This window comes from Eucyclogobius newberryi, unplaced genomic scaffold (genome assembly GCF_026437365.1).
Source record: "Eucyclogobius newberryi isolate DKJ021-1_F unplaced genomic scaffold, fEucNew1.0.hap1 SCAF_22, whole genome shotgun sequence".
In the NCBI taxonomy this organism is placed as follows: domain Eukaryota; kingdom Metazoa; phylum Chordata; class Actinopteri; order Gobiiformes; family Gobiidae; genus Eucyclogobius; species Eucyclogobius newberryi.
In genome coordinates, this window is record NW_027315857.1 from 24,794,582 (window position 1) to 24,807,677 (window position 13,096).

The 13,096-nt window shown below is 42.7% G+C and overlaps 3 protein-coding genes across 3 annotated transcripts in view; 1 reads left to right on the plus strand and 2 right to left on the minus strand.

The window, feature by feature from the left end:
* Positions 1-5,873, plus strand: part of LOC140371676 (solute carrier family 12 member 6-like) — a 48,339-nt gene extending 42,466 nt beyond the window's left edge. Inside the window, exons 24-26 of the mRNA XM_072458858.1 lie at positions 28-287; positions 1,581-1,714; positions 2,469-5,873. Of these exons, the coding sequence (XP_072314959.1) occupies positions 28-287; positions 1,581-1,714; positions 2,469-2,560 (486 nt within the window). The 3' untranslated portion in view covers positions 2,561-5,873. The remainder of the gene's footprint in view (positions 1-27; positions 288-1,580; positions 1,715-2,468) is intronic.
* Positions 5,874-7,299: 1,426 nt separating this feature from the next.
* LOC140371645 (uncharacterized) lies at positions 7,300-8,899 on the minus strand. The gene has a single exon (XM_072458825.1). It carries the CDS (start codon positions 8,832-8,834, stop codon positions 7,350-7,352), a length of 1,485 nt encoding a protein of 494 aa, XP_072314926.1. The 5' UTR covers positions 8,835-8,899; the 3' UTR covers positions 7,300-7,349.
* A 2,620-nt stretch (positions 8,900-11,519) lies between these two features.
* On the minus strand, positions 11,520-12,908 carry LOC140371649 (uncharacterized). Its single transcript, XM_072458832.1, has one exon. It carries the CDS (start codon positions 12,831-12,833, stop codon positions 11,535-11,537), a length of 1,299 nt encoding a protein of 432 aa, XP_072314933.1. The 5' UTR covers positions 12,834-12,908; the 3' UTR covers positions 11,520-11,534.
* Between the last annotated feature and the right edge of the window lie 188 nt (positions 12,909-13,096).

Here is a 13,096-nt window from a genome sequence, read left to right on the forward strand (position 1 = left end):
GTCTCCTTCCTGGTTGTACACCCTCAGGCGCAGCTGGTGAAGGACCGCAACTCCACGCTGCGTCTGACCAGCATCGGCTCGGACGACGACGACGAGCCGGACGGCGGCAGCGAGCGTGAGCGCGAGCGGGCGGCGGCGGCGGCGGGGGGCGGCGGCGGCGGCGGCGGCGGCGAGCACCACAAGCGCGTGCAGATGACCTGGACCAAAGAGAAAGCGTCGCAGTTCAGAGCCGCGCACTCGGGCTGCTCCACTCCGGAGGGCTTCAGGGACATGCTCAGTATCAGGCCGTGAGTGCAGACGTACACATGTTACGCGTTATTCCCGCTAACGCCCTTTAAAACTTGCAATTGTCCGTTTTTTTTTTTTTTTTTTTTTTTAACAAAAAATAATGTATTTATCGAAAACCAGCCATGACGTTCTCTCTTGTCGAGCGTTCCCACATCTCGTTTTGGTGTTTGCACTCCGTCTACTGACAGCGAAGGGAATTACCATGGGGAAATGTACAAAAGCTAGCTTGCCCGGACGTGCTAATGTAAGCGCACAGTTGTAACGACGGTGATTTTATTCGAGACATGCTCAGATCTGATCTTGCTTGACCTGAAGTCGAAACACATCTGGGAAATTCAAAATGGAGTGTTTTTGTGAGGCTCGGGGGGAGAGGACTCTACAAAAAACGGGATTAATGAAACAAACGTGAACGACGCTAAGCACAACGGCAGGTTTGTTTTCAATGTCGTGACGCGAATGAAAAGCTCAAAAATATATACATATATATATTATATTGTCTTAAACATCGTCAAAAACAAAACGGTGCTCGATAAATTAAAAAAAAAAAAAAACGTTCTTATTCACGTTTGGACTTTCATATTTGTTCATGTCAATTTCCTGTTTAGAGTAAATATTAAACCGTTGTTATGTTTGGAGCTTAAAATGCTCAAACTTCTCCGATCTCAGAAGATGTCTGCCGTTTGGGAGATTTTTTGAGATGCCATGATTTGAATTTGGGAATTAGGATTGTAAAAAAATGTGCAAAGGAGGGTCTAAGGACAGAGGACTCTGGGACATCGTCCCTCGCCACCACAGATATTGTTGATTCATTTTTCACTGTCGCCCTCAGAGGAAACTGTTGTTGTGATTTTGGGCCTTACAAAAATAAAATGAATTGAATTGAAAATAAAAATGTGCAAAAAGTGCAAAACAAAATGTGCAAAAAGTGCAAATAAGATTTGCAAAATAAAAAAGTGCAAAGAGTGCAAAAAACTAAACCTAATAATTCTATAATGAATGTCTTTAGATGTAAAAAAAAAATATTTTTATTGTTATCACTTGGTTATTTTTTGTATTCGTCTTTCTGTCTTGGGAGGGGGGGCGGGGCCGTGTGAAAGGCTTAACAATTAAGACGCAATTACGTAAAAGGGTCTTCTCTCTCTTAATTAATAGATTTTAATAAAGATTTCGATTTGTTCTCAGATGACAAATAAAAAGCACAAATTAAAGCAGGAGCGCAGCCGTAGCTTCATTAGCATTAGCGTCTGGTAAACGAGCGGCAGTGTGTGACCTTTGCTCCTCCTCCTCCCCAGGGACCACTCTAACGTCCGGCGCATGCACACGGCGGTCAAGCTGAACGAAGTCATCGTGAACAAGTCGCACGACGCTCGGCTGGTGCTGCTGAACATGCCCGGACCCCCGAAGAACCAGGAGGGAGACGAGAACTGTATCCTTCACCGCGCTGCACAACCAGGACGAGCGTTTACGTCGTTTACAGCCGTTATAGAGGCGTATTAACCACTTTTTGTTTTGTTTTTGAGATGGTTTTGACAACATGTCGGCGTTGCAGAGTCGTTCTCGAACTCAAACGCAGTGACTCTTGGACGGGAGTCAGAACACGTCCATACGACTATATTTTTACCTTTTCGATTGTCGAAAAATATACAAAACGTACAGTAAACGTAAGATTAGGAGAACTTCTAAAGCGTTAAATGTGGTGGTTTTAATGAAGGATCGTGCTGATCTTTGAGTAGACGCAAACAAACACTTTAAATTCACAAAGAAAAAGGAAATTGATAGGAATTGCGACACTGTAAAAAGTGTTATCTAAATGAGATGTGCCTGAAATAAATCTTATCATGATTTGAGTACATTTTGCTCATCTTAGAACACAATTGTCTAATTATTAAACGAGCATAAAATGTATTGTTTTACTATAAATAAGGAAAATATTAGGAAAAAAAATTCTGAATTAGGAAAAATAACTTCAAATCAAGATTAAAATACTACTCAACTCAAGCTGTTTGTAATACCAGATCTTATTTAGATGGTACTTTCTACAGATATCGGCTCTCAAAGGTAGTGAAGTGAAAAGAATCCATTGTAAAATGTGCAGTACTTTTACGTTTGTACTTTTGGCATGTACTTCACGCGCGTGTTCTTCACCTCCAGAAGGTTCTTGACCTCAACCTCGACCTCAGACATGGAGTTCCTGGAGGTTCTCACGGAGGGCCTGGAGCGGGTTTTGTTGGTGCGCGGCGGCGGAAGCGAAGTCATCACCATTTACTCCTGAACGCACTTCGGTGCGGGCCCCTCGCCGCACCCAGACCCCCCAGAAGCCTCGCCGAGCGTCCTCTACGCCGGTTTTTGTGCCGTTTTCCTAGTTCTTTCTCGTCCATTTCAAAGGGGAAAGACTGCGCAGTAAAGTGGCCGCGTTCGGCGAATGATCGGGCTTGAAAAACGGTCGCGCTCAAGCCGTGATTCGTGCGGTCGCGCTTGTAGTTAATCGAAAAGCCAGGTTTTTACAAGCGTTATCGTTCATAAAAGCCGCTGACCGTGTAGTTTACACCGCTACAAACATGTTCTCGGATTTAGTTTAGCAGTTCAGATTTAGGTTTTCTCAGATGTTCAAGTTTAAAAATATAAACCGTGAACTGAATCCAAAAAACGGAGGCGCAAATGTCTTTTCCTCTACGAATAAATCAGGAATGTTATTTAAGTGTAATATTTGTCGGAAAAACTGCAATTATGTTTTGTATTTGATATTGCTCAGACCTTTGTTAGTGGGTAAGTCGTTTGGCCTTTGAATATGACATTTATACAACATTTGACTCAAAACACACATTTTGGGGTAAAAAAAACTGCTCTCTTTGAGTCATAAAACCTCTTGTTTTGGGATCTGTATTTTTCAGATCCCAAAACGATTATTCTATTACTAAATTAGTTGACAACTGATTTCAGTTATCGATTAATTGCGATGAATCTGGGTAAGAACACTGCAAAACTTAAAAAATACTCAGAAATGCCTCAAAATACTAAAATGTCCTTATTTAGCATTATTTAGTAGAAATGAAATTTAAGTGACTAAGTCTTGGTTAGATTCTTTGCAGTGAATAATATGTAATAGTAAACGCTTTTCGATCGTGATAAGATCTGACGTTTAATTCAAAATTTAATTAAACATTAAAAATGTTGATTTTAAACGCTCCCAGGAGTTTTTAACGCGTTGGAAGGTTTGAATCTGAACTGAGAAACGAATAACACAAGCATTTGAGAACATGTTCATAGAAGTCTAAACCTGCAACTCGAGTCGACTCACATTTACTCAAGAACCAGAAAAAAAACGACCGCTGTTGAACCAGAGCGACGGGCGTCATGTCTCTTTTCTACTCCATAAACGTGCGCCGCCAGAGGGGAAAACGTGGTCCGAACTGCGGTATTAAGCAGCGTTTACGTCGAGCACGTCGTCGCGGTGACACGGCGACGCTCGGGTCTCAAAAAGGGCAAAACTTTACCTCGAATTCAAGAGTATTTTGAAGCGCGTCAATCGGTTTGTGCCACGGGTAAAGTCGACGGGGAATCCACACCGCGGCATCGTCGAGCGTCTGTTTGTTTGCGCGTGCGAGAGCCTGGTGTTCCGGGGCCGTTTTGAGAGATTCGAGGGCCAGTCCAGAATGTATTCCGAAGACACCCGCGGCGAACTCTAACTTACAGAGACTTGTTCGAACGCGTCAAGCTTGAAGTCGTGGCTTTGACGCTGATTTTGTTGTTGTTTTCTGTCCATCAACGTGTTAAGACACCGGTATTAAGTGTTCCTGGATTTTAATTTGCTGTTCAAATCGAAGGGCACAATAGAAATGGACCTCTCGTCACTGCAAAACATTTTTTTTATATATATATATTCTAGTTAATTGCACAAATGTTTTACGGTTTTATTCAAAGTTTGTTTTTAACTGTGTTTTGTTTAAAAAAAAAAAAAGAAGTAAAACAATCATTGCTGTTTGCATTTTGAGTTTTACAAATTGCAGCTCATTTGACTTAAGCAAGTGTCATTGACGAAAGCATCAAACAATCTGTTTAAAGGACGATTATAATCGATCCGAATGGGGAGATTTTAATATTCATTCGAATCCTCCTAATTAGCCCTTATTTATTTATTATTTACTCTTTTAAAAGTCACAGCTTATTTAAATAGTTGTCAAAACAAGCAAGTATTACGTCATTTTATGCACTGAATTTAGTTTAATAGTTGAGGGAAAACAAAAAATATTTTTGATTGACAATTTATTACAAATTTCCGAAGTTCTGACCTTAAAGTAAACGCCGGCGAAAACTATAACCGTCCCACAAAACAATGTGAGATTTATACATAGTTTTGCGCGATCAGAGTATTTTCACTTGGCAAAGAATGACCACGAAATCTTGTGTTTTGTGCCATAAACTGGGCCCGTTTGCGCCGCAATTGATCGATTTTGAACACGGCTGAAACAGTATTCGTCGTATCCACAGCAAAAGCCCGTCTTTAAAGCCGCACTCTGGAACTATTACCGGCGGCAAAAGTGTTATCGCGCTGTCCGTAATGTTCCTCCGTACGACGTTAAACGGGTCAAACGCGTGTTTTGTACCGAAAGTACCGAAAAGAATGGGTAACGACGGCTCGTTCCAACGTCATTTTTCTAGATCGGCGTTTTTTCCTTCTCGAGTCGGGCGAATTATTGCGTTTAGTGTCGTCTCGTGATGATATCGATGTCCGAACTCCTTATTTAGAGACGCATCTCTTCACGTTTTTGACTTCACGCGGGTTAAGAACGACGTCGTCCATTTTTTACACCATGTACGGCCCCGATTTACGATTCCTTTGGCACTTTGGACGTCAAATATTAACTTTGGTGTGAAATGATGATGACGTGGGAAAATGTCCAAAAAAAAGACACTTGGTGGTATTTATCTTGTTTTGAGTATATATTTTTTACATATAAGATGGCCAAGCATGAAATATCTTGTATTTTCTAGTGTTTTTTTGTTGCGTGAAACGAGGAAAATGCTGCTACTACTTTTAAGAACGTCAAAATGTACTCAAACCAAGATAAATACTACTCTTAGCGTCTCTTTGAGTGTGGTATGACCTGGAAACAAATCCACAAAATTAAAGTATTCGCCATACTTTGAACGGTTTACTGCGGGGTAGTTTGACACTCGCAGGGAGAGGAACAGTTCACCTTTTAAATTCAGGCCTCGCTTACGTTTTATTGCGTGTTTTGGACCGTGAATGGCGACGTCTCAAACGCGTGTTCGAGCGTGAATGTTTTTTTCTAATTCGAGACGACGCGAGCGGTTTTCGTCCCCTCTCTGTGTTTTTAGTCGCCCCGAGTTTTTCTTGGACGCTTGAGAGTCCAGTCCGCTCCTCGCGTTTCCACGTTGACGCTTTACGTGTTTTTGTTTTTTTTGGACGTCGTTTTTACCGCGTGCGGCGATGTCCCGTCGTTTTCGTCTTGCCTGTACAGTACACGGAGCTTGGAACGATCCCCAAGTGTAATCTTTTTTTAAATTGCGTTATTATTAAAAAAGAAAGAAAAAAAAAGAAAAATAATCACAAAAAATGTGGGGGTAAATAAAGTAGTTTTGAAAGACTGTGCGGTTCGGTGGTCTTATTCGTGTTACGGTTTTATGTTTGAGCCTCTTCATGGGTAAAGAAACACATAAAAGATTAATGGTTCAAATGCAGCTAAAAAAAACTACAACCACCACTCACCAACAGAGGGAGCACATCAGCAGCAATCCAAATACAGATTTACACATTAAAAGCGCCCCCTACAGGTCAGACCACTCATTGAACTAAAATGCAGTTAAAATAAATAAGAATTTTGGTAAAAATGTCATAACAGAAAAACGCATTATTTACGTTCTTTCGTACTTTCACTTCTTGATTGTTATCAATGACATCACACCAGGAAATTACCCAGCAAACACTGGGCCAAAACTCATCTAATGTCACCATTTTTTAATTTGACGAATAAAAATAGATGAAAGCGACTTTATTTTGTTGTTCATTTTAGAGCGTCAAAAAATGTGGTGTTTAGTGTAAATTCTGCAAATATTTTGACTGGAATGGAACTGGTCTCTGGTGTGATGTCACTTCCTGTCATTTTTCTACAGATTTGTCAACGTTTTCTCCACAAATACCTGCTCGACCGGTGTAAAACTATCATATGTACAACAAGTATAAATACACTAAAAGTCCTAAGGAAAAACCTGTCATAGGCCCTTTAAATATTTGCAGTTCACCGTTTCTTCTAATAAGACGGCAGTGGGGAAAAAAAACACATTTACCCGAAATGTCTGGGCGTCCGTGAATTTTTTGCACTTTCGTCTTAGGCCACAGTTATTTTATTACTTGGTTTACGAATCCGCCGCACTTAGATTATTGATTTATACAATATAAAGAAATCATCTTTTTTTTTAATAAAGTACTGCCGTCAATCTTTAGAAATTAAAACTATATTTATATTTCCCCCCTGTTCAATATTTCATTTAAAAATCCGTAAACCAAGTAATAAAATAACTGCGGCCTTTGCAGTACTCTTCATGACTACAGTGTCTTACTAAACACTCAATGATCTTTACACTACGATTAAAGGTTCATTGCCATCGTCAAAGAACAAAATTCACAAACATAGTAACTTCTCTTGGTGATTTAATGCGACACAAAACAATAAACGGGTCATAACAAAAAGCCATTAGATAAAAAATAGGCTCAATATGTACACGGCTTACGGACTTATCGCGAGCTCACTCTTCGTACTGCGCCCTCAGAGAGACGCCATTTATTTCATACGTTTTGATAATGAGACGTTACGGTTTGTCACGACTTTTTACCAAGACGTGTTTTATTTGATGGATCGGTTTAGGGTCAAACAAGTAACAAAAATCGACGTGCGTCCACAACAACCTCCTGGACGGACGATCCATGAAAGGGGCTGAACACGAGGGGTTCGAGTCTCCTCTACGAGAGCTTTCGGCGGTTGGTTTAGAGTTCCGTTTTTTAAATATATTCCACATTCTGAAACCTCCAAACACATCGTTTACGTGAACTCTGTGCAGCGGTGCAACTTCAGGACAAACCGCTGCACGGTCCCGTCCACGCGCCTCTTCATATGTCCCTTCAGATTGGCGTTGTCGATGTGGTGTTTCCGTATTAGATGAGTTCGGAGCGTGTTTTTATCTGCGTAACATTTGTCGCACGCCGAACACTGGTGTGGCCTTTCTCCGGTGTGTCTCATCATGTGAACGTTTAATTCCGATCTTCTTTTCAGCTTCTTCCCGCACTCGGGACACGCGTGCGGCTTCTCTCCCGTGTGTCTTAACATGTGTCGTTTTAAATCTGATTTTCTCGACACCTTCTTCCCGCACTCTTGACATTTGTGCGGCTTCTCTCCGGTGTGACTCAACTTGTGCTCCTGTAGATGTGACTTCTGCTGAAAGGTTTTCTCACACTCCGGACACTTGTGCGGCTTCTCCCCGGTGTGTTTGAGCATGTGTCGTTTTAAAGCCGATTTTGTCGTCGACTTCTTGCCGCACTCTTGACATGTGTGTGGTTTCTCTCCCGAGTGAACAAGCATGTGTTGTTTTAAATTAGATTTTCTTTGAAACCTCTTCCCACACTCGGAACATGTATGCGTCTTCTCTCCCGAGTGAACGGTCATGTGTTTGTTTAGACCTGGCTTTTTTTTAAACCTCTTCCCGCACTCCGGACACGTGTGTGGCGTCTCTCCAGTCTGTATTAACATGTTTACGTTTGATTCTGATTTTCTTTTAGTGTGTCTTAACATGTGTTTGTTGAAATCAGATTTTCTTGCTACCTTCATCCCGCACTCTGGACAGTCGTGAGGCTTCTCTCCCGAGTGACTCAACATGTGCTGCTGTAAATATGACTTCCGTTTAAAGGTCTTCTCACACTCTGGACATTTATGTTGCTTCTCTCCGGAGTGAACGCTCATGTGTTGCTTTAGATATTGCTTTCTTTGAAAACTCATCCCACACTCTGGACAGGCATGTTGCTTCTCTCCAGAGTGAACGCTCATGTGTCTGGTTAGACCTTGCCTGCTTTTCAACTTCTTCCCACACTCTGGACAGTCGTGTGGTGTCTCGTCTTTCACAGATGTATGAAGAGGAATCATGGCGTAGCTTCTCTTTGCCGGAGCCTGGTCTGGATGATAATCTCCTGAGTGGTCTGTGTCTTCAGAGCAGTCCGTGTGCTCCTCACTCTCTGAGTGGAACTGTGTGAGTGGATCTGCGCTGCAGCCTGCTTCTGCTCCACACTCACACCCATTAGGTTCCCCTGTGGCCTCCTCAGTGTGTCTCTGATGAAGCACAGAGGACTTGTCTTCATCCTCTTCACTTTTGACCGTGGCCATGTGAAAAGGAAACTCCTGTGGCTCCAGTTTGATGTCCGGCTCTGGCTCCTCTTTAAGGTATCCCGGCCCCACAGGTTCTTCCTCGGGCTCCCACAGCTCCGGCTCCTCTTTAACCTTCACTTGTGACATGTTTTTCTGCGCTCTCTCAAACATGAGGCTCCGCTTCGGGCTGTTTGGAACAAACTTAGCTTCATTAGCTTCGGACGTCCGCCATCTTTGTTTACATGCACTTTTATTTTGATAGAGTTGAACGTGATGACGCTACTTCCGGTCTTATGTACTTCCGGGAAGCCCGTGCGACGCTCAGGTGTTTTGGGGGAAATCATTTTTGGACGTAGTTTAGTTCAAAACGTTGAATAAAAACACATTTAATCATTTTGTGGTGAACATGGACGTAAGAATAGTTAGTGAAAGCCACGCCACAAATAAAGACAAACACTGAGGCTTTTCATGGCGAGATTGCCACAAAAAGTAGAATATTTACTGTTAGATTTGTAAAAATCGATTATAACTTACATAACAATTATGTTGGTGTTTTACACATGTGGTGGCTCATCAAAACTACTTCAAATGGTATATTTTGAATAACTTAAGAGTCACGCTCCAGATGTTTTAAAAAACAGAATCGGAAAAAGATTTATTGCCATTGTCAATGACCAGAATTCACAAACATAGATACAGTGCAACATAAAACAAGGAACGATGATAAAACAACCGATACAAAATCAAAAGAAAAACTATATCTACCATTGAATAAAAATAGGCTTACGATATACACACATTTTGTATTAAAATTGACACTTGGTGAAAAAGGTTTGGACACCCTTTGGTCTTCATTGTTCAACCTTTTGCACCTGAGACATAGCTTTAGCTACAGCTCATATTCTTATTAAAAAGTAAAATATCGTCAGAATATTTAATAAGCTTCACGTTACTGTCTAAGTTTTAGAGCATTAATATAATATACAGAGAACAGAAAAGGTGATGACACACACCCCTGTTTTGTTTCCTTTATCTGTGTCATTTTAATGTATTAAGTTTTAATTCTATGTTATGTTCTTTCTTCTTCGCTCAGTTAATGGTCAATGCACATGGTGAGCAGTACATTCATACAAACAACAAAAAGCAACAATAACCACCTGAACAAACATAATCTTTAATTCTCAATTATTACACTAGTACATGTCTGGTGCAGAGTCAGCTCTACATTACATTTTAGATATTAAAGGTGGTATGGACGATTTTTTTCAGCAATTTTTTTTTATCATATTTCCTCATGGATAAATCATTTGTCCTGCCACGTATCAATCATAAAACACACCTGTCGCTCACCTGCAGCCGCGTGCGGTTCGTCCCCACGTTTCCGCGTGCCTAAGCGCATGGATCTATCATAATATAGTTCCCTCAGTGTACGGGGCAAAATGAAGACGGAGAAAGACAGTTCGAGCTGACGCAGAAGTGGACAGAAATCTATGGGAGACGAGAGATGCGATGCGATCTGTTGCGCTAATAAACAAACACACGTGTGTGTTGTATCAGTCCACACGGGGGAGTGGCATGTGCACGGGGGAGTGGTATGTGCACGGGGGAGTGGCATGTGCACTTCCACCTGAGTTCTCAAATCGCCGAAAAATCGTCCATACCGCCTTTAATGTATATGTACATATACTTTTTGTCACTTCTTAAACCATTTCACCTGGAAACTACCTGTAATCCGTCCAATCTGCACCTCAAGAGTACCAGTTATCTAATTAAATCAACTTTCGTCCTGAGTTTTCTGTGGGACATTGTAACTTCAGATCAGCCCTAAAGTAGCACCTACAAACACACACGTTTATTTATATTTTTATTTTGTTTGTCTGGTTTTGTTGTCAACTTCTTCCCACACTCTGGGCGTGTGTCTGGTGTAGGGTCTCAAATGGTAGTCATTCAATTTAGTGATTTAGAAGAGTTATATAGCAATATATATCGTAAGACGGGGCACCAGAGTAGAAACTCACAAGGGCTAAATACATGCTCCAAAATCATGGCTTGTTGGTTCTGAAGAGAGAGTCCAGCTCCAGTCTCCCTCGTGTCCGTCTGTGAGAGTCAGATCTCTCCTTCACTCTGGAACTCCTCCAGGTTTCTACTTTTTCCCCAAGGAGGTTTTTTGTAGTTTTTCCTGGCCGAGAAGGAGGGTCTAAGGACAGAAGGAGGGTCTAAGGACAGAAGGAGGGTCTTAGGACAGAAGGAGAGTCTTAGGACAGAAGGAGAGTCTTAGGACAGAAGGAGAGTCTTAGGACAGAAGGAGAGTCTTAGGACAGAAGGAGAGTCTTAGGACAGAAGGAGAGTCTTAGGACAGAAGGAGAGTCTAAGGACAGAAGGAGAGTCTAAGGACAGAAGGAGAGTCTTAGGACAGAAGGAGAGTCTAAGGACAGAAGGAGAGTCTAAGGACAGAAGGAGAGTCTAAGGACAGAAGGAGAGTCTAAGGACAGATGGAGAGTCTAAGGACAGATGGAGAGTCTTAGGACAGATGGAGAGTCTAAGGACAGAAGGAGAGTCTTAGGACAGAAGGAGAGTCTAAGGACAGAAGGAGAGTCTAAGGACAGAAGGAGAGTCTAAGGACAGATGGAGAGTCTAAGGACAGATGGAGAGTCTTAGGACAGATGGAGAGTCTTAGGACAGATGGAGAGTCTTAGGACAGATGGAGAGTCTTAGGACAGATGGAGAGTCTTAGGACAGATGGAGAGTCTTAGGACAGAAGGAGAGTCTAAGGACAGAGGACTCTGGGATATCGTCCCTCGCCACCACAGACATTGTTGATTCATTTCTCACTGTGGCCCTCAGAGGCAACTGTTGTTGTGATTTTGGGCCTTACAAAAATAAGTTGAATTGAATTGAATGTTGCTTCTCTCCAGAGTGAACGATCATGTGTCTGGTTAGACCTTGCCTGCTTTGAAACTTCTTCCCGCACTGTAGACAGTCGTGCAGCTTCTCTCCGGTGTGACTCAACTTGTGCTCCTGTAGATGTGACTTCTGCTGAAAGGTTTTCTCACACTCCGGACACTTGTGCGGCTTCTCCCCGGTGTGTTTGAGCATGTGTCGTTTTAGATCCGATTTTGTTGCCGACTTCTTCCCGCACTCTTGACATGTGTGTGGTTTCTCTCCCGAGTGAACAAGCATGTGTCGTTTTAACTCAGATGTTCTTGCTACCTTCTTGCCACACTCTGGACAGGCATGTTGCTTCTCTCCAGAGTGAACGATCATGTGTCTGGTTAGACCTTGCCTGCTTTGAAACTTCTTCCCACACTCTGGACAGTCGTGCAGCTTCTCTCCGGTGTGACTCAACTTGTGCTCCTGTAGATGTGACTTCTGCTGAAAGGTTTTCTCACACTCCGGACACTTGTGCGGCTTCTCCCCGGTGTGTTTCAGCATGTGTCGATTTAAAGCCGATTTTGTTGCCGACTTCTTCCCGCACTCTTGACATGTGTGTGGTTTCTCTCCCGAGTGAACAAGCATGTGTCGTTCTAAATCCGATTTTGTCGTTGACTTCTTGCCACACTCTTGACATTTGTGTGGCTTCTCGCCCGAGTGAATAAGTATGTGTCGTTTTAAATCTGACTTTCTTGCTACCTTCTTCCCACACTCTGGACAGGCATGTTGCTTCTCTCCAGAGTGAACGCTCATGTGTCTGGTTAGACCTTGCCTGCTTTTCAACTTCTTCCCACACTCTGGACAGTCGTGTGGTGTCTCGTCTTTCACAGATGTATGAAGAGGAATCATGGCGTAGCTTCTCTTTGCCGGAGCCTGGTCTGGATGATAATCTCCTGAGTGGTCTGTGTCTTCAGAGCAGTCCGTGTGCTCCTCACTCTCTGAGTGGAACTGTGTGAGTGGATCTGCGCTGCAGCCTGCTTCTGCTCCACACTCACACCCATTAGGTTCCCCTGTGGCCTCCTCAGTGTGTCTCTGATGAAGCACAGAGGACTTGTCTTCATCCTCTTCACTTTTGACCGTGGCCATGTGAAAAGGAAACTCCTGTGGCTCCAGTTTGATGTCCGGCTCTGGCTCCTCTTTAAGGTATCCCGGCCCCACAGGTTCTTCCTCGGGCTCCCACAGCTCCGGCTCCTCTTTAACCTTCACTTGTGACATGTTTTTCTGCGCTCGCTCAAACATGAGGCTCCGCTTCGGGCTGTTTGGAACAAACTTAGCTTCATTAGCTTCGGACGTCCGCCATCTTTGTTTACATGCACTTTTATTTTGATAGAGTTGAACGTGATGACGCTACTTCCGGTCTTATGTACTTCCGGGAAGCCCGTGCGACGCTCAGGTGTTTTGGGGGAAATCATTTTTGGACGTAGTTTAGTTCAAAACGTTGAATAAAAACACATTTAATCATTTTGTGGTGAACATGGACGTAAGAATAGTTAGTGAAAGCC